The 26129-nt window shown below is 33.5% G+C and overlaps 1 protein-coding gene across 2 annotated transcripts in view; it reads left to right on the top strand.

Annotated features, from left to right (window-relative positions):
• The window catches only part of LRP1B (LDL receptor related protein 1B), a 1832840-nt gene that overhangs the window by 1677796 nt on the left and 128915 nt on the right, over positions 1 to 26129 (top strand). For both annotated transcript variants that reach the window (XR_013447098.1, XM_078070743.1), the window contains exons 67-71: positions 10156 to 10272; positions 16882 to 16988; positions 22391 to 22520; positions 24177 to 24283; positions 24624 to 24756. Coding sequence is in view for 1 of the 2 variants with exons in the window: in XM_078070743.1 (XP_077926869.1) it covers positions 10156 to 10272; positions 16882 to 16988; positions 22391 to 22520; positions 24177 to 24283; positions 24624 to 24756 (594 nt within the window). In the remaining variant the exon portion in view is untranslated. The remainder of the gene's footprint in view (positions 1 to 10155; positions 10273 to 16881; positions 16989 to 22390; positions 22521 to 24176; positions 24284 to 24623; positions 24757 to 26129) is intronic.

Here is a 26129-nt window from a genome sequence, read left to right as displayed (position 1 = left end):
CTTCTGTTTTTATTTATTATTTGCTTACTTTTACATATTATTTTTCTATTTATTTATTTACTATCATTACTATTTAAGTAGATAGTTAATTATTACTATTACTTAATTTTCACTAGTTACTCTTTATTAAGCCAGGTGTTCATTTCAATACTGTGTATTTCACTTTAATTCTTAGCCTTTGGGAAATTGAAGCACAAAAAAGATAATTACTTTAAATTGTACATGAATAGGAGCCAGAATTAGCATTCAAGTCAAATTCTGACTTTAGTGCTCAGGTTCTTTTCACTCTGCTTCACTATCTCCCACCAAATCAGAGTTTGATGTTCATCCAAAAATGTAAAGCGAATCGAGCCATTGTCTGGTGACTCTGACTTAACTGTGTCAGACCAACTTGACAAATGTAGTCAAATGTATATTTGCTAATATTTTGGTAGACTCACTTTTTAGTGACCTCAAATTGCTTTTACTTTGTTTTTAAAATAAAACATAGAATCAATATTTAGAAAAAAAGGCAGGAAGAGGCTTTTTTTGTTTTTGTGTAAGCTAGATGAGGAAACATGAGTAGAATTGCTAGAATATGACTACCAGAATCGGTAATGGGGACTCAAGAATGACTCGGAAGAGTGGTGCCCTACCTACATCTTCATTTATGGAGATTTGAGTCCTTCATCTGTGGTTCACGAATGCAAATTTGTTTGTACAATATTACCATACAAGCTGTCAAGACAACAGGCTGTTGAAAAGAGAATGATAGATGGAATAGAAGGGGTTTGGCAGATGATGTACAGTGTGTTGGCCAAGATGAAATAATAAGTACTTCCCCCCAGTTCACAACCATAAAGTTACAATATAAATTTATAAATAAGAAAAAAAATCACAAATTCTTGTCAAGTGCGATAGATGGCATTACAGGATGTAATATGACACTTTCTAAAACTGCATAATGTGAATTCAAAAAATTTCCACTGAAAATTACATTGCATTGACATGCAATTTATAAAATGTCATTATTGGAGCTTCCTGAGAGCTAGCTTATTTTAGATTCACCTCTTTATAAAGAAAATATGTCGTTGGTAGTTTGTTTTACTTTATAAGCCTTTCTCTTCTCTACCTAGAAGAATAATGTAAAAGTTAAAAAATAAATAAAAATTCAAAAGTGAAACAGAAGTAGTAGAATCCCACTGGGACAAGCCACATCTGGCATTGTTATTCTCAACTGCTGTTGCATCCACATATTCTTTCCACTTCCCCTAGAAGAACAGGCTGTGCATGTAAGTGTTCATTGAGGAATATTACCCTGATTGATGAGAAGTAACATGAAATTAATTTTCAGATCCACCAAAACATTTTACAATGCAAGGCAACCTGCAGCTTTCCAGATAATCAATATCACTAGAGGCTATAATAGCATATGCCACATAGAGAATATGCTAAAAAAGGGTGTTTGTACCATCTCCCATCTTCATGGAAGCCTGGATTTGCAAATTACTTTAAAATAGAGACTAATTCTGAGGCTTCTTGTAGAAAGAGATTGCATTTCCCAAGTAATTATAAACCAATGAAATAGCCTAGGAATTATGTAAATCAGCACATATAGATAAGAACATTAATATGAGAAGTCCCTCATTTTTTAAGCAATAAAATAGAATAATGTTTGCATTAGTCAGGACTCTTGTCTGTAAATGACAGAAACCCAATGCAAACCAGTGTCAAAATAATTTTCTGCTTCAATTCCAAGGAGTGGATGGAGTTGACTTCAGGAACAATTTGGATACAGGTATTTACACAGAGTCATAAGAGCCCTATCATCTTTTTTTTCAATTTCTAAGCTGTTCCTTACTTTGTTGGTGTCTTCTGAGAATGGTGCTTCCTATGTGGTTTTTAAATGACCTATGGCAACTTGGGCTATAGTACTTGTAATCTCAGAAGGAAAGAAATACTCTCTTCCAGTAACCATGGAAATCACCTCCAATGGTTTTAATTGGCCTTGGTAGGTTTTTAACAGAGACTCCGAAAATGCCAATCCTTATACCCAGTTTTTATTTCCCCCTGAGAAACAGAACTGTAAATCTTAGGTTGACACATTGCTATTCAGAATAAGTGATCACATTTCCCATCTCCCCTTACAGCGATGTTTTATCACGTGACTAAGTTCAGACTATTGAAACATAAGCAGAGGTGTTATATAGGACTTCCAGGAAGACTGTTTTTAGAGTTTTTTTTTTTTTTCTAAGAGTAGAAGGGCTTCTTCTTTTGCTTTTTTTTCTTTCTTTAGAGAGCGAGAGTGTGTGCCTGCAAGGCGGGGAGTTGCATGGGGCAGGCAGAAGAAGAGGGAGAGAGAGAGAATCTTAAGCAGGCTCCACGCTCAGTGCAGAGCCCGATGTGGGGCTTGATCTAATGACCCTGAGAGCATGACCTAGGTTGAAATCAAGAGTCTGACACTTAACTTTACTGAGCCACCCAGGAGCCCCTCTTCTTTTGCTTTTTTGCTCTTTCTTCTTCAGGCCTGGAAGGTGATGACTCAAGCACTAGTCATCATCTTGGGCCATGAGTGACTAAGAACAATGGAAGCCATTAATTAAGGTGGTAGAGCAGATTGATAAAAATGTGTTCCTGAGGCTATTGTCTAGCCGCCATGCAATCTTTGCACTGCCTTCCTCTGTATATTTAATATTAAAGAAGAAAAATCATCTATTAGGTTTAAGCTGTTAAATCTTTCTTTTGTTTTCTTTCTTTCTTTCTTTCTTTCTTTCTTTCTTTCTTTCTTTCTTTCTTTCTTTCTCTCTCTCTCTTTTTTTCTTTCTTTCTTTCTTTCAAACACAAATAACATGATCATTGCAAACTAATTGTGGTCTAGGGTAAGAGGTCTGGGTCATATGGTCCTCTCCTGTGACAGAAGAGGTAGTGATCCATGTGTAACAGCTTCACCAGCTACAGTTTGGAACAGTAATTTCAAAAAGACCAAAAAGACCCAATAATAATGGCATATATCTACTATATTCATATTACCAAAAAGTAGGTGTCAGTGATCCTACCTGCTATAGAAAATAAGGAAAAGAATATGATCCCTTGTATCATCACTATTGAAGAACTCAAAATGTCAGAGTTTTATTTTTTTTTTTTAAAGGTTTTATTTATTTATCTGAGAGAGAGAATGGGAGACAGAGAGCATGAGAGGGGGAGGGTCAGAGGGAGAAGCAGACTCCCCGCTGAGCAGGGAGCCCGATGTGGGACTCGATCCCGGGTCTCCAGAATCATGACCTGAGCCGAAGGCAGTCGCTTAACCAACTGAGCCACCCAGGCGCCCCAAAATGTCAAGGAGTTTTAAAACAGTTGTGAAGCAGCATATATAGGTATTTGTTTCCATACAATGCTAACAGAGACATAGAGGAGAATTTAGACTGAGAGATCAGAATTATATGTGGTTGATTAAAAAAAAGAATGACTGCTACATAGAGAGGCTATGCTTTGATAGCTCACAGATGGTTATCCTGCCCCCAATGGAAGACAATGTTTTCTGCAAGAGAAGGTACTCTGTTCTAACCCCATACTTCTGAGACTCTATGATGTTATAATCTGGAACAAAATAAACAAGCAGCTATGATGATAGAGGCTCAAGATTATTGTTCTCATAGTTCTTTTTGCCTCAGTGTTTCTATGACTACATTTACTTTTTTTTGTAACAATAGTTGTTGCATGTTACTTAACTGTTTGTAATCATAATATTTCCTGAAATGGAAGATGGAAAGTGTGATTACAAAAAAAAATTAGCAAGAACAACAAAACCCCCACATTCCCCCCTTTTTTTTTTTTTTTTTTTTTTTTGCTGGGGGAGGAAATGCCAACATTTCTTAAATCACAAGCTAAAGTCTTCCTACCAGCTTTGCTCTAAAATTATTTTATACATTATATTTTAAAATTGATGGCCAACTGAGTCCTATACCTCAAAATGTAAATTTTTCCAAGCTATTTTATTCTGATCAGCTGTTGAATAAAACACATGGCAAATTACAAGTGACATTTTATTTTCTAAAGCAATAGTAAAATCTTATTAGTGAAACAGTGTATAATTTCAGTTTGGTTAGATATCTATTGGGTCATTAAAATATTATTTTTTAGAATATTTAATATAAAAGGGCATCTGGGTGGCCGAATCAATTAAGTGTCCAACTCTTGATTTCAGGTCAGGTCATGATCTCAGGGTTGTGAGATCAAGCCCTACATTGGGCTCCTCACTGGGTGTGGAGCCTGCTTAAGATTCTCTCTCCCCCTTTCCCTTTGCCCCTCCCCCCTACTCGTGCACATGCAGTCCCTCTCTCTAAAAAAACAATTAAAAAAGAATAATATACAAAAATGCATGTGTATATAATATATATTATATACATTACATACACTATATATACTACATATAATATGCATGTATAATAATACATATATAATATATATTATATATATGCACATCTAATAGGCATCATTTCACATCGAACATTTTCCCTAATAATATAATGTGTTATTTTGCCTTATGCTGCAGAGCGAACCAGAAAAAAAGACATGTGTTATATATGAAAGGCCTACATATAATCCCTACACATAAGACCTATACATATTTTCACTACTGAACATCACTGGAAACATTTTAGTGTCATACATTTTTTTAGGATGTTCTCAAGAGGAAAAAAAAAAGTGATATAGACAGCCTGAAGCATCATTATTTCACAGATTAAAATAAAACCTTTGGCACCTCCAAAAAGGATGCAATTTTTGACAACAGTATTGTTTATATTCTATATTCTAAATGACATATATTGTAGTTGAGGTCTATAAGAAAATACTGGTTTATTTGTATTTTTTGAATGCCATCTAAAATTTTCAAAAGGTATGCTTTTTAGGGAAGGCAAAGCTAACTGTACTTTTGGGTCAGAGTGATATCAGATGATAACAAATTGCATTTTATGTCTTAGGAAATCCAGTGCTCTTATTACTACTAAAATCCTCATCCCAAAAATGAAGACAGATAATTACAAACTGATACTACAAATGTCTGGGGCAGAATGAATACATGGTAGCTTCAAATGCCAAATAAAGAAATCTCTGGAGATATATGTATGTGAGATATCCATGCTGTTGCTTATACTTAGTGTGGAACATTTACATTTTGAGACCTTAAATCAGTTTTTTTTTTTTTTTTTTTTAACAGAATTCTCTTTCAGACTACCCTTCTGTTTTGAATATACCTGAGCATTCAGGGACTAAATGAATAATTCTTTACCATAGTATAATTGTTTGGATTTTCCAAATGCCTTGCAATTCTAATAGTGAAGTCATTTTTAATTAAAATATAATTAAAATAAAATTATATGCTCAGATCTGAAATGTTCAGTTCAGTTTGATGAGTTTTGGCAATTTTAGACAGCATGCAAAATATGATCCAGAACATTTCCATCCCCCCAGAAAATCCCCTCATGCACCTTTTAGTCAATTCCCCTAACATTCCCCTCCACAACCTCCAACTCCTCTCTATCACCATAGATTACTTTTGCTTGTATTTGGATGTCATATACATAGATTCATATGGTATTTACACTTTTGCCTGTGAATTTTTCATTTGCATGAAGTTTTTTTTTTTCATTTGCATGAAGTTTTAAAAACATTTCTAAGTTATGTCTTAAGAATTCATAATTTTTTTTTATACCTGAGTAGTTTTCAGTTGAATGGATATATTCTCACTGGGTATATCTTAGAAGGTGATTACTATAAATAAGGCTGCTGTAACAATTCTTATACAAATTTATTTTGTGAACATTTGTTTCCATTTTTCATGAACACTTAGATGTAAAATTGCTGGGTTATAGGGTAATTATATGTTTACCTTTTTAAGAACCAGACGAGAGAGTTTCAGGTCCTTTGTATTCTCATGAAAATTTAGTGTGGATTTTTTGATTTGAGCAATTTCACTAAGTATGTAGTGGATTCTCGTGGTTTGAATTTGCAGTACATTTGTGATTGATGATTTTGAGAACCTTTGTCATCAAATATCTTTTTTGGTTTTTTTTGTAAAGTATCTTCTCAAGTCTTTTGTCTGTTAATGTATAAGATATGTAGGAATTTCTATATATTCTGGATCTAAGTAATTTCCCAGATATATATGGTGCAAATATTTTTTTAATATGTTGCTTGCCTATTCATTTTCTTAATATTTTTAAAGAATAAAATATTTTAATTTTCTGAAGTCCAATTTACCAATTTTTTGTGTACTATTAATGCTTTTTGTGTTCTGCCCAAGAAATATTTGCCTCCTCCAAGATTATGAAAATATTTTTCCATGTCCATTATGTTTATGATCGTATCAGATTAATTTTTGGTATGGAGTATGATGGGTTAAGATTTATGTTTTTCTTATGGATAGCCACTTGTTTCAGCAATATTTGCTAAAAAGGACTTTCTTTGCCCATTAAATTGACTTGAGGCCTTTGTTGAAAATGAGCTGACCACATATGTATATTTCTGTATCATTTTTGTTTAGTACTATATTTTGTCAATTACTGTAGCTTTATAGTAACTCTTGAAATCAGATACTGTAAATTCTCCAACTTTTTCTTCTTTCTCAGTTTTGGTTTATTCTAAATCCTTTACATTTCAATATAATTTTAGGATAATCTATTTCTTTAACAATAACGAGCTAGAATTTTGATAGGAGTTGCATTAATTCTTTATATTAATTTGTAGAAAATTTTAACAATTTTGAGTTTTCTAATCCATGAGCATGATACATTGTTGCATTATCCTAAGCATTATTCAGTTTTTCTCAGTAGTGTTTTACAGCTTTTAGTGTGAAGATATTACACAAATTTCACTAGTTTTATTCCTAGGTATTTGTTATTTTATTGATACCATTGTAAAAGTTTTCTTTTTTTTTTTTTTTCAAATTTCATTTCTGGTTATTGCTAATATAGAGAAATATAATTAAATATATATATTTTTTCCTTGTATCCTATAGCCTTACCAAATTCATTTATTGCTTCCAGTAGTTTGTACATTTTTTTGGATTTCTTTTGGCATAATGAGAAACTTAAATTTCTCTTCCACTCCTGTATCCCAGTCCACTTTCCCGGTTCTTGCTCAAAAAAACATCATAGACACCAGATTTTTTTTTTTTTTTTTCAGAAGTAGCTCATGTATATACAAGCGTCAATAGTTATCGCAGTATACACCATATACAGTTTTACATTTTGGTAGTCCCTCCGGGAGGATCAAATTTGTAATAGTATTTGTAATTCATGTGGAAACATATTAAACTTAAAAAAAAAAAAACAAGTTTTCAGATACTCCATTTGTTTTCTCCATATTTATAATACCCCCAAAAATACTGCATTGTTCTAAAGCTATTTACAATTTGAATAGAAAAGTGTACATATTGTGAGCATTTTATATTAATTACTCTAGAGTATTATAAGTGGAATTACATATGTTCTGTTTCTACAATTAGTTTTTTGGGCCAGTGATTTTCAATCTTGGCTGCTCATTGGGATCAGTCAGCTAGCTTTAATAAGAATACTGATGCCTGGGTTCCACCCCAGAGAGTCTGATTTTATTGATGTGGGATATTGACTGGGCAAAGGGATTTTTAAATTTCCCAGGTGATTTTCATGTGTAGCCAATTTGAGAACTGCTGTTTTACCTTGCTCATAGTTTCCCATTAAAAATATATTTATATTTATATTTACATTAATCTCCTCAAGGGAGACTTTAAATACAGAACAAAGTCTATACGGGTTGTATAGTTTGTATTTGTAATTTTTATAAGCAATGTCATGGATCAAAAAGTTAAATAATTTGGAAACATAAAATTTGAATAACCTTGCATAAGGCAATTAACCTTTCAATGTTACTGTTTCTGCATGCCCCAAATGGAAATCTTTGCAATGAACTGTAACTTGTTTTTGTTAAGATATAAGTGTAGATCTCTTTCAAACATAAAATATGATACAAATATTTAAACATAGAAAAAAGAAAGTACAAATAGGATTTAGGAGAAAAAAAACCCCTCAGAAACACTTATTGTATCCATCCTCAAGTACCTATTGTGTACGTTTTGTAGCCGTGGGAAATTGCTTGGGGCTAATGTTCTAACACTAGGTCCTATAGTCTATTTGTCTGATCCAGTCTGATCTTTCTTACTTTTTTATATTCTAAAATTTTAAAACAATATTTAAAAATAATGCAAGAAACATGTAGAGAGGAATAAATAAAGCTAATGTTAAACAAAAATAGAGTAGTGGTTTCAGAGAAGTTTGTTTTAATTGCCAAAATGAAACAACCATCTACATAGTTCTGTACCAAATCCCCTATTTTCAATGGTCATTATTTAAGTTCCAATCATCCTAACACAATTCTTGATTGAGTGAAATGTGCAAAATGCTATGTTAAAACTTCTACAGATTTTAAGCCAATTTTAAAATCTAAATTTAGGTGTAACATAGGCAAAAAAGATATATCACAAAACACAGCACTCAACACAATGACACAAATTGGGGTCTGAATAATCATTGGCAGGCTGGTAGGCTGCAAGGAAGAAAGGGAGGGAAGGAGGAAGGGAAATACAGGCTCTTTATATGTAGACATATGTAAAGATCTCTATCTATCTATAGACAAATTTGAAGTCATGAGAATTTCTACAGAAATGTTAAATTTTTCTGGAGCAACATCTGGATATAAATTTCTCCATTGCCATTTAATACTTTTTGTAAGATTGAAAAAATTAAACTCTTTCAGACTTATTTTTTCTCATTCATTTAAATGCATATAATAATACTTCTGAGGGATGTTATGAGGATTGAATATGATCATGTTTATGAAAATGCTTAGCCAAGAGGTGGGTTGGATCCTCAATAGATGTTCATTATTTAATTTTCTAATTATATCTAAATCACTTTTGCTTTCATAATCTTATTTGAGTTTGAATTTTATAAGACACATTTTAAAGGAAAGAGTAGCAACCAGCAACAAATAGCTTATCCTCTCCTTTAGTTATTTTTTTTTTGCTAGTGTGAGTTGTTAAACTCACTGTGCATCTCGAAAAGAGCTGAGAATAAGGAGTTGATCTATGTATATGAAAGGAGAATGTGTCCTAAATTGTACATTGACATTTATAATTTTATTATCATTATATTATTGAATTTATCCCATCTTTATGTTTCAGACCCTTGCTACTCAGTATGTTTCATAGACCTAAGAACAATGTCATCACTAGAGAGCTTCTTAGAAATCCAGATCAACTCAATCACAATCTCCATTTTAGCAAAATTCCCAAGTAATTTATATATATGTACATTGAAGTTTAAGATGCACTGCTTTAAACTATATACAGTTAGCTATTACTCTTATAGAAACTTAAGAATATGTAACCTAAACTTTAAATAAATTCTTATTGCATGCATTCTGCGTCTGGCTCAGTTTGAACACAGATTTGTTGTAAAGAGCACTAAAGCAAGAGTAAAAACACACAAATATATATATTGACTGTGCCATTTAATGGTAGTAAAAATTCATCAAGCTTCTAAACTCTAAGTCTGCCTTTTGTCATTTGTAAAATGAAAGGCTAGTTAATACCTGTCCTTGCACTCAGTGGGGGATTGTTTAGAAGTTCAAGTGAGATGGCACTTTATTAATTTTCAAGGTCCTTATGGGTGTTAAGTTTTATTATAATCTATAAGTTTAGATCAGTTGATAAGTAGATTATGAGTAAGAAATTCTTAGGGAGAAAGACAAGATGACAGTCTCAGGATCTGATTAATACCATTTCTTTTTCTGCCTTAAAGAAGATATAGAAGGTGGCTTAGGGAGGGAGTGTCCTAAAGAGAATGGTAGTTCTTAATAATTTTTTTTGATTGATTTGTGTTGACTTTATATAGGTGGGCCAATCAATTGCTTTGTAATTAGCTGGTGATGAAAGCATGACTGATAACAACATAAGACAGTAGGGTGAATTTTATTTAGCACTTGCCTTCAGCTTTTCCTAGAGATGCTTCTCAATTAGTAACTGATTTAAGGTCTGAGGAAATGTCATTTGCCCTGGATTTGGCATGGCAGTAAGGGTATCATGAGGGATATCTTCATGGAAGTCAACGACAAAAACTGTGGCTCTTTTTATTACAGATAAAAAGACTTGCGGACCTCACGAATTCCAGTGTAGAAACAACAACTGTATTCCAGATCACTGGCGGTGTGATAGCCAAAATGACTGCAGTGATAATTCAGATGAAGAAAACTGTAGTAAGTAACTCTCGCTTGAAAACATTGTGAGCTTGACAGCATATTTAATAAGCAGGATAGCAATTTTTAGCACAGTTAAGGTATGAATTTGAACCTATCTGTCCTGCAGCTCACATTTTTATACATATATTCACATTGGACAAGAATATTCGGACTAAATTGACCTGAATCTCAAATGGTAGAATTATTGAAATGCTCATACTGGGAGTTATTTTCTTATAGTTATCAGAATTGGTATGAAAGTATCATGAGGTTTAATGCAACCCATTAGTATGCAATAAAGTGAGCCCTTGATGCAAGTTCATACAAAGAGCTGAATGATGTGGAGACAGTACAAAACACATCATTCTTTAGTGGATGGTATTCATTTCATTTCAGTCTCAAATCCTTTTACACTACAAATTTACCCATGAGCATCTTTCAGCGAAATATCACTTATTCTCTCTGGAGTGGTGAACACCATATGTATTCAGGATGCTTTTCTCTGAAAATAGAATAACACTATTATCATCATCTGCCTCCTGCATTTTTATGTAATAAATTTAACAGACAATAATTGTCCAACAATTTTATTTTCTAAAAAGTATGGCAGTATGTAAAATTGTGACAGCATCTTTATATTCTAGCATTAATTTCTGAATATATTTCTTACCAGCACTTTCTCACAGTGCTGTTTAAACAAAGAAAGCAATATAGTCATGTTTTAAAATAAGATACTAATCAAATTCTATCTATTAAATATTTATATTCTGCTACTTCCAGAAAGGATTTGATGATAACAATAGTGTCTACTCTTATACATTGGACCAAGAGCATTCATTTCCCAAGACACAGGAGATGAAATAGAAATTGTTACATTAAAGCATTGGAATATGTTATATGAAGGTACATAATTAGTAGAGTCACAGCCTTACTAAACCACTTGGATATTCAGTTTGCAAAATATCAGCTTTTTAAAAATAACTTTTGAAACTTAATCTGACTGGTGTTTAAGCATCAGGTACATTAAGTATGAAATCTCTGGATCATTAGGATTATGGATTACTCTGATTTGGGGACCTTTTATTATTCCTTCTGCACATATAGATCTCTCAACTGATCTTACCCTTTAAAAAGGTAAAAAAAACCCTGCAAAGAGTTGTTAGAGTGTTCCAGATTCTTTTGTATAGCAGGTTTTCAGATTCTATCCAGTGATTAAAAGAAAAACCTAATGAAGTAAGAGTGGCAGGAATAGAAGAGCAAATACAAAAAAGAAGCAATTACATATGTACTTTCTATTTAATTCACTTCTGTTTCAGAGCTTAAACATACAGAAAACTACTTAGCTTAATTTTGGATACCTTGAGTGTTCGTTATCAATAAACTACCTGAGAAGAAGTGCCCTATGACTGAAGGATGTTGAGAACAGGAGAGGGGAAGTGAGAAGGCCATGTTGGAAACTTACATCTTTGAAAACCCTTTATTCAAGGGGTGGTTGAAATTGTGTGAGAAGTTAGGTTACTGCTATAACTGGTGAAGAAGGGGAAGAAGAATGAAGGATGGAGATAACCTGTTTCTGGTCTGCTGGGGTTTCCGAAGTGGTTGACTGTGGTTTTGCTGGCATCTCCTAAAAGTCAGTTTTTCATACGAGAACACAAGGAGAAGGAACACGCCTCTCACTTGTCACTGGGAAAACTTATAAATCACTATAGCCACAGAACCCTTAAGAAAAAGCAAGAGAGTGGCTGCAATGCCAAGCATTTCAGTATAAAATACCCAATTATGTGTGATCTTCTTTTAGTGCCCATTCATCCTGAGCATGAGGCCTAAGATAGCAACATTGAAGAATTTGCAGGGAACAGGTGACAGTGAGCAGGAAGGAAGCATATTACAGTTGTGACATGGTAGGAGAAAGGGCATACACAGGACCAGTATCAGAGAATTGGTAACATGGTAAACATGTAAGAATGTGTAAGAGGAAGGATTGAGGGATCTCGATAATTGGGTGGTGTTTGAAGATACCATCTGAATAGAGATGAGAAAGTTCAAACATTGAAAATGCCAGAAGTTCTACATAGACAGAAGCTGAGTCTATGAAGAGAGAGAAAAGAATACATTATACCTATATAAAGCATCTGGAGATTGGTCATGTAGAAGTCAGCTTTAGAAAAAATACTGCTCCCATATAAAATGCTATCAAGATATTTGCAATTTCTCATTATTTTTGAAACTATTATAATTTCATGTATATGATTATAATAAAAGTATTATTATATATACATATAAATTACTATTTATATATATATTTATATATATATGACTCTATGTATATCACATCACATGTATAAATTTAATTTTAATATGTATAGATGGTAACAATATACCCAAAAATATAGCGGTATACTGTTACCACTTTTTCTAAATATCATTAGTCAATGGTATGCATTTTGTTTCACCCCTGGCAATTATTGTCAGCAATTATTAAGTAGAGAAGTATAGCAGAGATAATAAATTAGCTTTAGAGTTAAAAAACAACAGCGGCATTTTTTTTTTTTTTATTTGACCACATTCCATTAACCAACACTCCCCTGCATTCCATTACACTGCTCATTTCTTTATCGCATGTATCTGAGTTCCTACTTAAATATCTGGAAATAGTGTAGGGAGCAGGGCTATTTTTCAGGGTCCAGCACAGGGCCTGACACATTTATAATATTAGCAATGTATTGTTAAAATCACTTTTGGACTTACTTGTTTATGAATCTGATATAGAGTTTACTCTTTAAATTGTGTTGGAAATACTCCAGGCATAGATCTGGGAAGTGTCTGAATCACAGTGGAGCAATTAACTGCGACGATGTTTTAAATCTATTATGCTTTCTACTTTTTTATATTTATATGGGATAATTAGTCCATTGTCATTTCTTTATCATCTGCTGATGATTTCCCTTGTTAAGTGTTCAGCAGGGATACTGTGCTCCAACAATGATTTAGGCTTTTAAAAACAAGAAAATTTTATTGTTATGAGTTATTTTGTCATCTGTATCAAAGGTTTGGAAATATCTGACAAATCTCAGCATCTATACTATCTTTATCAGCAACAAATATAAAATATATGGCATGTCTGCCTTCTAAGTAATTGATGTGCAAAATAAATTATTTCCCATCTTTGCATTATTAAGAAGTAACTAACAATCCAATAGATTCAAAAGCACCAAATAACTTGATCAACCAGATGAAGGTTTTTGTAGAGAGATGAGCTGTGTCTGCCTTATTTGAATTTCTAGTTCTTTCACACTGAATTTATATCAGAAGATTATTTGTATAGCATGTCAGTTACACTAATTGTATTCTAAAAATTCTCCTCAGATGCTTACACCCACATTCATATAACTTTTGAACTTAGCACCAAGGCCTTATGATAATATACCCAGCAGAGAAATTGAAGTCTGGAAGCCTTTCTGCTCTGCCACTAACTCTGTGGCATTGAAAGTCACTTTTATTTTCTAAACTTAGTTTCCTCAATTTTGTGCAAGATGGCTTCCAAAGCTCTTTTCAGTTCTGAGCCTGTATGTTTTTGCCTTCTTTAGTATTGAGGGAAGTGACTTTTCCACACAATGTCCCTATTTTTTATTCTTACTATAGAATCCAGATCAGCCTTCCAAAACATGCCCTGTCAAGGCTTCTTTTTGTTGATTTGGCATGTTTAGATGAGATTTATAGAAAACCTGGTTAATTATGCATGTGTGGGGTTCCCTGTCTACTTTAGATCTGGGGACATAGGTAGTATCAGAGAAAGTTAAGGTGATAAAAACATGTTGGAAATACTGGGGAAAATTTCACACTCAAATTTTCTTTCCAAATGGGTTATCTTCCAGGTATGATCATTTTATTTTGTTGTTCTTTTTAGCAAGAAAAATGCTAACTCTCATGCCAAGGTCTAAAAATTGGTCTTTTACTTTATCCAGAAAAGATCAAAGGTAAGAAACAATAAGAGAATATAATCCCTCAGGACCTTCTTTCATAACTAAATTACATTTTCCTCGAGAGAGTTTCCTTTTGAGACACCCAGTGGCAAAAGATTCTGAGGCATATAGATGAGAGTTAAAACCCGACTAGCTATCTCATTCCTTGATGACACTTGTTTATGTATAAATAATTCATGATTATTATTCAGAAGTGATTTTGCTGGCATCCTTAAAAGCATGCTAGAATCTTACAGAATTTCATATGCACTGAAAAAACTTTTTCCAACAAATCACTCAGTTCCTCTGTGCCCATATTAGAACAGAGTAATTAATAATGTTAGCAAAGTCTCTATAGAACAACCATTCTGTGGAATTATTAGGCAAATGCTTTTTGAAATACTTTATAACCTTGTAACTTGTTATCATCTTAGATCAACAACATCCAACCCTATAGCAAAGTGTGTCAAAGTTTGTGAAGTCATTGTTTGGCATATGACGAACAAACTTGTGTTTAATTAGGATAAAGGCAAGTTAAAATATTAAAGGAAAAAAAAATCTCATTCAGATACCTCCAAGTCCATGAAATTCGATATTTCTACTGCTCTTACTTTTAAACACCTAAATACAATGTGTTTAAAAAATACTCTCTAATTCTTTAATGAAAATCATTTTGATTGTTATTGTCCATTATCAAATAGATTAAGCACTTCTTTATTAATTAATTTATTAATTTCACTATAATTTCTTTTCCCTGAGAAGAAAACTGCATGTCTGCAAACAGGAGGGTGGAATGGCTTCAGTATGGAAGAATGAGAAGAGAAAAAGGATTCTCTTTTATTTTTAAGTGAAGTAGACATTGCTAGCCATATGCCTTCCATAAGTAACTTGACTTCTCAGGACTTTATTGTTAATCTCTGTAATATGTGAACACTTATTATTTCCTCAGTAATAAGGGGGACCATGATATGGCCTAGTAGTAAATAGTACAGACCCTAGTATCAGATTGTGTAGGTTCAAGTTCAATACTAGCTCTTCTGCTTGCAGGGTGATTGGGAGAAAGTTCTTTATCCTCTCTGTGCCTCAATTTACTCATTGACAAAAGGGTCCTTTAATAGCGCCTACCTTATACAGTTGTTAGGATTAATTTTTGAGTTAATTCATGTACTTAGCATTAACTTCACCTAGTGCTTAACAACAAATAAGCAATCACTAGCTGGTAGTAACTACTATTGTTATAAATAGTGATATTAGTATTAATACAGTTGTTTTTAAGATTAAAACATGGCACATGTAAATATAATGCAAAGACAAAAAGAGAAACTGCTATTGTCATGCTCACTGAACAAAGGAGTGTTGAGAAATGAGGGGGATCCTCCTGTTAAGTGGCTTTTTCTCATCCCACTGAAAAGCATTTTGTCTTATTCATAGCCTGAAGTTCACACTGTAGAAGAAATAAGTCCCAAAGCAGAATAAAATGCTGATACATATTACACTTTCCATAGTTCTTCCAGTGGTCTCAGGAGGGATCTTTACATAGAAATGTAAGAGCCTTTACAATACCAAACATTCATGATGTTACCCTATAGCTAGAAACTGAGTGATTGTGTAAAGCAATATTCAAATGCAGGCTGAAATAGCCACAATCTTTTTGCCGAAAATTAGGCTTCATATGGATACTCCTTAAATTAAATTTCTGTTGTTCCCTCTTCACTTGAGTAAGAGTATTGTGTGTGAGGCAGCTGCAAATACAGTTAATGAGTAGAGAAAACAAAAAGGGGTCTTTCATCCTGCCAGATATCAGTTCTATTTAGAGAACAAAAACTAAACAAGAGATGATCTCTAGCAGTCATATCGATTACCGGCAGGAAAAAATTCCTAAAATCCTACTTCATTGTTCAGATGAAACATACTCCATGTCAGAGTTAAGCCAAGTAGCAAGTCATACTTCTTGGCTTATATCCTATGGGGAAGATGGTGAAGCATAATTAAATCAATAACTGGCAAATTATCTAAAATGGCAAGTAAATGATACAGGGCATAAGCAAACAATTGCATAAACAAAGAGGCAGTACTTAAAAAGAGAGCCTCCTTCTGTCCCTTCCACTCTTACCCACCCAGTCATGTCCAATAATATCCCCATGTGCCCTTCTTTTTTTAATGAATTCTTGATTTTCTGGAGGCAAAACTGAAGAATTAGAAAGTCATTAGAATGCAAAGTAGAAGTCAAGAGCCAAAGGCTAGACTTACTACTCAATTAATAAATAGCCCCGTGGGTACAGAGTCACAAAATGTCTTGCTTTAACTAAAGGCATAAAATGAGAGAATTCCAACAACTGGAAAAGATTTGTTATTATGCAATATGTAGATTTTTATGTCTTTTATTTTACTTTGATGTTGTATTTTTACTAAATGGTAGGCTATCTTTTGTCTTTTTTTCAATTTGTTTCTGTAATACCACTTTCTATTCAGGACTTTAGAATAAATTTGAAAAATCATTATATTATGTCCCAAAGATGCTTCATGAAACACTTTTTCTAAACAATTTATTGGTTCTGCTTGGCTAACCTCTTTTTTCTTAATGCTACCTCATGCTATATGTCATATAAATTTAGAATGCAGTTGCATATAATAGAATAAACCTGTGCTATTTTTCTGTCCCCAGAGCCACAGACCTGCACAATAAAAGATTTTCTCTGTGCCAATGGGGACTGCGTTTCTTCAAGGTTCTGGTGTGATGGAGATTTTGACTGTGCAGATGGCTCTGACGAGGTAGGCAACTTTGCAAAACCAAACAAAAAAGAAAGTTCTTTAGAGTCACATTTATAATTATTATTATTCAATCCAGTAAGTGTGACATGGACAGTTCTGAAATGCACTTTACTCCTGACACAATGAGATAAGTAGCATTATGTCTAAGTGCTGTGCCGCACTCACCCAGCACAGGGAATAGCTCTTGTGCTACTATTGACAGTTAATTTTATAATCTGTTTTACCTCAAGTGGTGAATGGCTGGGTTGGGAATAGGATGTTTGGAAACCTTATTCCCTATAGCTGATGCCTTTGCCATCTGTGAATTTGTGCATAAATTTGCTACAGTATTTATAGTCAGGACTAATATTTTTATGCATTTTAAACAGTTTCTTCTCCCCAGTCTCTTTCTTCAGTAGATACAGTCTTGTAGACTTCGATGTGGGTCATCAATTTTCATGAAACCACAGGTTCAGCTTTGCTTAGATGATGAATCACAATCCATTTATAAAAAGGTCTATGTACACACAGCTTAAGTGAAAAAGTTTAGAATATCTCTGGATAATTCTGTAAACTTAGATTGTGTTAATGCTTATAATATTTCACACAATTTATTATTTATGCACCTATGTATTTGTGGCTCAGCTGTTAATTACGCCATAAAGCTTTAAAAAAAAAGCATATGACACAGAGTTAATATTTTTTTCTCAGTCAAATCTAAAGTGAACTGTAATCCTTTACTTTCCAATATCAGAGAAAAGTCCAGTAATAGTCACTTTTCATGATTTTCTCTGTTAATGATTTTCCATATTAATATCAGGAACACAGCACTGGTGAAATCAAGCCTAGTCAGAGATAAAGGAAAAATGAGGTGTCTGGTCTCAGTGGCCACCATGGTTCCTTCTAGGGTACAATGACTTCTGAGAGCTCTGCTGCTCTGGAAGGTCTCACATATGGACCTTCCCCTCATGAAGGTCCTCCCATTGACTATAGGTTTGCCTAGAGAGCATCTTCTCGGCTGCTCTAGAGGTTCTGTGTTTCAGGTCAAACTTCCTTAGTCATCCACTGATTTCCTGCATCTTTGGGAGACACTGTAAGTCTCTAGTATTTATAGAACCCACACAGACTTGTTCTTTCCCAGTCTTGAGGTATTCTTCTTAAGATTGGACAATTCTCCATTCTCTCACTGTGTTGTAAAAGTCCCCAGTCACATACAGGAGCCTAGATTTTGAAAACAAATGTATTTAACTTCTCACCTAAAGGCCAGAAAACCTAAACCTTGAGGTTGCAAGGGTTTCTTAGGAGAAGTTGAAAAATACCACTTATATTCATGGGGCTATTCACAAACAAGTCAAAATAAAATTAAAAAAAAAATCATAGGGGAGCTAAATTCTTACATTGCCCAGCTACATATTTACTTAGTATCCATTTATTTAAAAGTTACCTTAAATGGGGACGCCTGGGTGGCTCAGTCAGTTAAGCGTCTGCCTTCACCTCAGGTCATGATCCCAGGGTCCTGGGATCATGTCCTGCATCAGGCTCCTTGCTTAGCAGGGAGTCTGCTTCTCTCTCTCCCTCTGCTGCTACCCCGGCTTGTGCTCTCTTTCTCTCTCTGTCAAATAAATAAGTAAAATCTTTAAAAAAATTATCTTAAATGTTTCACTTTTTCACATAAACTCATCCATACCATGAAAGTTTGTTTTTTTCTTTAAAAAATATGTTTCAACAGCCCTGTGTAATCTCTGAAACATCAAGAGGTGGGGATATACTGTTTAAAGCTTATGATTTCATCTTCCATGTTATTCACTAGCTATCCAAGGCACATAAACAGACTCAAACACTTCTTTTTCAAAATCTTATTCAAGTGAAAGTAGATATTCTTATTAACACCATTTATCTCATGCCCTAAGTTCATGGACTTAGTAGTTCTTTGATGGCTGAATGGAACTCCATTACCCAGACATTTTCATGATAATGCCCCTAGGGAATCAAAATAACTTTCTTAAAAGTGGTCTTTCTCTACATTTAACAGCCATTTAGTATAGTCTATAAGTAATGAAGTGTCTAACACTATTGGCAGTTGATTCCTCTTTTCTTTGTAAGGGTTAGAATGACAGGTTGCATTGACAAACAAAGAAGCTAACAAAATGGTGAACTGAACAAAAGGCTAGAAAGCCAAATTACATACAGGATACTCTCATTTGGGAACAAAAGATAAAATTGTGAGTTTTTGTAAGGATGTTAACTGATAATGTAATTAGCTTGTTAATATCCAGCCAAAACAACAACAATAATAATAATAATAATAATAATAAAAACTTGGATCAACATCATTGTGTATCACATTAGGGGCAGAAAAGAATTATTTAAAGTGACTTAAAAAAAAGTATTTGGCCTCTGCATCAAGTATACTGCATTGTATGGACAAAAAAAAATGCAAAGGAATCTTAAACTGTGTTCATACACTTGTTTTTAATCATATTGGTTTTGCTAATTTGAAACTTGTATATATTGAGAGCAGGATAGATCAAATGCTTAGTTATTTTCATATTATTCACACTCAGAATTTTTAAGTAAAAGAAAGGAGATACAAATGTAGGAACAAAAAAAGTAAATAAAAGTTCTGTAATATCAAATTCATAAGTATCAATAAGAGATTTTGATTAATCTTTCTCTGTCTAAAGCTAAACTGATGACAGTCTAAAACTGATGACATCTCAACATTATTAACTATCCCTAACATTCACATAGTGGCCTCTAAATACCATTTTCCAATTAAAGGAGACAAAACTCCGTTGAGTAATGTCCAGTTCTAGATCTGAGAAAGGAAATTGACTAACATCTTGTTAAGCCAGAACAAGACTATTAGCATAGTGTCTAGAATATATAAGAGCTAATTGAAGGGGTTTCTACTAATCAAAGGGACAACTTGGATATCAGAAAAAAGAAAAATGACTGTAATGGATTGAAATGCAATAAATGTACAAAAATACATGTGTTTATAATAATGCTTTTAAAAAACAAAAAGCTCATTAGTCACGTTAGATGTCACAAAGGTATCCTTTTTTAGGATCCAATCAGCCAAATTCAGAATGTGGGGCATTCAATAGAACAAATGACCTAGTGTCTTCAAGTAGTAAATGACATTAAAACAAAAAAAAAAAAACAAACAAATAAACAAAAAACCTAGGAGAATGGGAAATATTCATTTAAAGAAACTCAAGCCAAATTCAAAGTGTAAACTTCTTTTAGATCTTTATTTTACCAAATAATGTCTTAATATAGTTTAAAAAATGAGAACATTTTGGATATTGATTGGGAATGACTTTATACTAAGGAATTTTTGCAAATTTTGTGATATTGTTAATGTTCTAATACTATTGTTTTTATGTTAAATAATCCAGACTATAAATAAGTGTGGTGGAGGAGGATATATGAAACATGAATAGTGAAGTGCTGATCATTGTTAAACAAGCATGATGGGCCCATGGGGTTCATTATTCTATTCTTTCTTTCTGTATGCTTTTAAGAGTCTGAAATAATAATTGAATAACCTGGAAATGTAGACATATACACTCATCAACAATACTGTGATTTATTTTAGATTAAAATCTTCCAATAGAAAAAGTATCTAGAAGTGCAATCTTCTATATTGCTGACAGTACAGATATACCAGTACGACTCGTTATAGAACTATTTTACTTAAATTGCTTTATTACTGAGATAATCATTCATTAATTCTACAAATACATACTGAGCAGTTATTTAAATCATGGCACAGTATTAGATATTTGATTCACAAACACACATGATCCCCATCCATATAGACATGATCCCTATTCTACTGTAACTGAATTACATGTAATTTTAATTTATATTCCTTGTTTTCTACATTTGTTACCTCATTCATTCATTCATTCATTCATTCCATTGGCAGTTTTTATTAAGTGCTTACTATGTCCCGGCTACCATACTGAACACGGCAGATAAAATGGCGAACAAAACATATGAAATCCCTTTCTCATGACCAGTGCATGGATATTTCTCCAATCTCTTCTAAAACAGTTACCATTACATAGTTTACACCTCAGATATACCACATTTCTAATTATCCTTACACATGGAAAACCTTTCCTTAGATACTTCCATTTCTGTTTAAACTTCCTCTATGAAGCTTTTCCTAAAAACCTTGAGAATCCATATATTTAAAATTATATTCATTTATTTTGACAGATAATGCATTTTATTACAATTGTTGGTTTAGGTGCTGGTCTTTCCTGTTAGTCTATGAGTTTATGAAATACGGGGAATAAATCTTAGTTTTCTTTGGATTCTTATTTAAGAAACTCTGGTAACTGGCAAACCCTCAATACTTGAGAAAAGAAGGGAAAAAGAAAAGCAGAAAGAAAAAAATCAATTATATAGCAGACAGTCTAATTAAACTATCACCAGCAAAGAGAACATTACAGGAATTTAGAAAGTAAACTCCCTTTCTTTACTTGGGGATGACACTGGGAAGAAGCAGAGAGGTATAGTTTAACATGTTTCACTTACTGAGAGTTTCATAAGCTGTGAGTGCTATACCTTTTGTGAAAGGAACAGACAAGTACATTTTGGCAAGAATAGAAATTATTTAACAACAGAAAAAAGTCATCCCAGCAAGACATTTCACTGGAGCATTCTGTGTCAACCAGACTGGTCAGACCCAAAGAAGGTAAAATTCTAGTGGATCCCTTTTTTTGATCTCATAGAAAGAATTGAAAGGTCCCCAAAGATGTATCTACTACTGTCTTGTTTGACTTCCACATAAAATCTCTATGCAAGCTAGCAAAAGTGACAACTGTGACAGTTCATTTCACAGTTCTTTAGCAACAAATGCTGAAAGTGAGGTGAAGGATTATAAACAGCAACTAATCTGTGAAGGGACAGGTAGTGAGGAAAAGGCATGGGAAGAAGGGGAAAGGAAGGACACGTGGGGAAGTTTTGCCAACACAAAACAGATTTGCCTTTGGGTTCTTTGTTTCACAGTCATCCTGTCACTCCATTCCCAATGAACTGGATGTACTTGCTTAGACATAATTCTAAGCATCTTCATTGTCACCTATAATTATTAAAATTAAATTACCCCATAACTGTCTATTGGAAAATGATCGCCTCAGAGCAATTAATATGATGGAACCATGGGATCTATGCTCTTTTCTTATTTTTCTGTTTTATTATGACTCACAGAGACAAATGAAAATATAAAATTGTTATAGTTGTGCTATATAACCATGGATTTAAATGACCATCTGAGCTTCTTGTATGTGGTAGTCATGGTTTCTACACTTCTAGGTTTCTATTCATAAGGTTTCTAGCTGTCTGTTGGGCTTGTAGATGTTTGTCTGAAAGCTTTGTTATCTGCATTGTGTGGCTTTTGCCAGAGAAATTGTGAAACAAGTTGTTCCAAAGATCAGTTCCAGTGTTCCAATGGTCAGTGTATATCAGCAAAATGGAAATGTGATGGCCACGAAGACTGTAAATATGGAGAAGATGAGAAACACTGTGAATCAGGTAAAATGACTGAGCTGATAGTTAATTTAGCTGATATTTTAACTAAGTATAATTTCAATTTAGGCAATCATGAACAGAAAACAGTGGCAAATGCATACACACGTTTACTATTTCAGAAATAAAATTCTAGAAATATTTGTAGGTGAATTCATTGGTGTGCCCTTGCTGTGTTTTGAAAGTGTTTTGGCAGGTAAGATCATTACTATGTTGGGGATCCAAGCACTACTCCTCAAAATTCGATTTTCCAATTTCTCTATCTTTCCACACCATTTGGAATTGTTTTTTCAAGATGGCAAAATGAAATATGTTGGAACTGTAAGTGCAATAAAAGTCAGGTTTTCAGTTATGGAAATGAAGGTTATGAAACAGAATGTAGTAGTTTCAACATGATACCAACTGAGAAATTTCTATTTCCATCTTGGTCCAAAATCAAAGTAAAATTAGGAAGCAAGACCAGAGTACAGGAAAAGAACACCTAATTTATGATACATTCTTATCCCTTAAATATGGCTTTGTAAATATGCTCATTAAAACTTAATTTTTTATACCTTAGGTATTTTAATAACATTATTTTACAGAAAAAAGAATTACTGGGAGAAAATTATGTTATAATCTATGTATAACCACAAAAGCAGTACTTTGAGAGCCCAGGTGGGAGTAGCTGATACAGGACACACACACATGTTGCTATGTCCCTGTACAATGCACGTGGTCCATATTGCTAATTGATCACATCTTTTTTCTTACTGAATTTAGTCTTCAGACTCCATATGAATACAGATCCCCATGCAAACACTGCCAATTAAAGGAATTAAAACTCTAGGGAAAAGCTTTTTATCATCCTTGGAATAAGCAATTCAGACCACAAAGATCCTCACAGAAGTACATTTGGCTACCTAGCGGGCCAACGTAAGGCCAAGAACCCTGGAGGTTTGAATGCAAGCCTAACAAATTCAAACCCATAGACAAAGGCAGCAATCATAATTACTATGTCAATTAATTAGATTTGGTACTGATAGTAATTTAAATATCTATATGTTATTTTTATTTTCTATGTCATAAAGGAATACTTCAGATTCTATAGATGCAGTTAATTATGTATATATTCATGTTTAAGACCCCCAAACAAAAATACTTCTCAGAACTTATGCAAATATGACATTTTATGTCAACATAGCCAGCTAGATTTATCATGGGGTCTATGAAACCATGCCAAGATGTCTACTTTTAGCTTTATATGGTGCATATATAAATTAACATTCCCAAGGGTCACTAAATCCCATTACAATTTTAAAAATAATTTGAGGCCTTTATTTTTTGAATAACTTAATTTAAAATTATGGAAAATTCATTTAACTCTTCAAAACTAAAGAGATGGAAAATATATAGATTTTTTTCCTTCTTTCTTTAGTCTGGTGAGTTGAACACTTACTGAACAGGCTATTACATTATTTTTTTAGGTATATTTAATGAAATACAATAATATTGTGAAACACGTTTTGAATAAATGTTTAATATCAGATATTGAATATAGTTTAAATAATATAAACTATTTTCATTACTGTCTATGAATTTCTTACATGCTTACATGTTTTATCTATCAAACCAATCATTCAGTCTACCAATTCTAAATCTTAACTTTATAATTATATTCAGCTTCTCCTACTTGCTCATCAAGTGAATATATATGTGCCAGCAGAGGATGTATTTCAGCATCTTTGAAATGTAATGGAGAATATGATTGTGCTGATGGTTCTGATGAGGTAAAATCTATCATTTGATTAAAATCTCTGAATTACATGAATTAGGTTCGGGAAAGCAAATGTAGTAGAAATAGAGTAAAGAGACAGATTCTTGATTCTTACACTGTCTAAAATGTTAGGACAAGTACACTGAACACAGTAATTGCAGCAAATACCTGAGTCTGCATGCTGTCCGTATACTAAACCCATTATCATTTGTAGAGGTTATATTCATTAAGTCAAAATAAAAGAAAGCCCATGGTGTAATAAATCTCCAGTATTGTCAGCTGCATGTTTATTTTGTCTGTGACTATATCATTATCATTAATGAAAACTGCAGTGCCCATTTGTATTTGAACAGATGGACTGTGTGACTGAATGTAAGGAAGATCAGTTTCGATGCAGAAATAAAGCCCACTGTATTCCAATTAGATGGCTCTGTGATGGTATTCACGACTGTGTGGATGGCAGTGATGAAGAGAACTGTGACAGAGGTAAGGTCTGTGTGTGTGTGCGTGTGTGTGTGTGCGCACTTGCCTGGAAATAAGAGAATGACAATTAAAATGTGCAGAATCAATAGTGTGCTAGAGGCAGAGGATGGGATCATCAAAGGATTCTTTTTACCCATTCTTGTTTTGTTATGAAACATCCTGTTCTGAGTTAGCAAAATCTGGAAAATTTTCAGACAGAGTAAGTGTCAGTCTTCATATGACAAAAGCAACCAAAGTACAAGTGTTTATTGTGTCCTGCCCTGAGGCTGTCCTCGGATTAGATGCTGGGTCAGGGATAGAGACAGGAGAAGGATTCAGGGAACATAACCTCTATAGCCATTACTATAAAAGTAGTTTTGGTATACATTTCTCTTCCACATTGCTTGCCTTACTATGAAAAAATAATAACATATGGCATACTATATTACACATACTAATTTGCTAGATCATATATAGGTTGCAGGTTGTGCCCCAAATTTCCTTTTTTGCCATATGGTTGAGAAAATGACCTACATTTTTTGTCAGTCTGGAAGACAGCTTTCAATTTTGTAGTGCATTATTTTCTAGCTATGTGAAAATATTTCCTAACAAATAACAACTTTTTTATTGTAATTCACTACATTAAAAGCAGCATTTGTTATTACTTTAAAGTTAATGAGATGAAAGCAAAGAAATTGTGGGGCGAAGCTTAAAATGATCACAGATTCTATAATTCTTATTATTTTCATAATGTTAAATATGTTGTTTAAATGCAACATTTTTTTAAGGTGCTTACAAAAGTCTCTCAATGGACTTTACATTTCAGAATATTTGGAATATCATCGACAGAGATGATACTAGATATTGACGTATGTTGCAAGGCATTTGAACATGTACTCAGGTTTTATACAGTTTAAATATACCTTTGCAACCACGTGGTTGGAGCTAGAGAGCATAGTGAAATAAGTCACTCAGAGAAAGACAAATACCATATGATTTCACTTATATGTGGAATTTAAGAAACAAAACAAATGAACAAAAGGAAAAAAAAGAGGCAAATCAAGAAACAGACTCTTAACTAGAGAGAACAAACTGATAGTTACAGAGGGGAGGTGGGTGGAGGGATGGGTGAAATAGGCAATGGGGATTAAGGAGTGCACTTGTAATGAGCACTGGGTGTTGTATGGAAGTAATGAATCACTATATTGTACAACTGGAATTAATATTACACTGTCTGTTAACTAACTGGAATGTAAATAAAAACTTTAGGGGTGCCTGGGTGGCTCAGTCAGTTGCGCGTCTGCCTTTGGTTTGGGTCATGATCTCAGGGACCTGGGACTGAGACCACGTCGGGCTCCCTGCTCAGCCGGGAATTTGCTTCTCCCTCTCCTCCCCGC

The sequence above is a fragment of the Halichoerus grypus genome, chromosome 4 (genome assembly GCF_964656455.1).
Source record: "Halichoerus grypus chromosome 4, mHalGry1.hap1.1, whole genome shotgun sequence".
Classification (NCBI taxonomy): domain Eukaryota; kingdom Metazoa; phylum Chordata; class Mammalia; order Carnivora; family Phocidae; genus Halichoerus; species Halichoerus grypus.
This window is presented reverse-complemented; position numbering and strand designations above follow the sequence as displayed.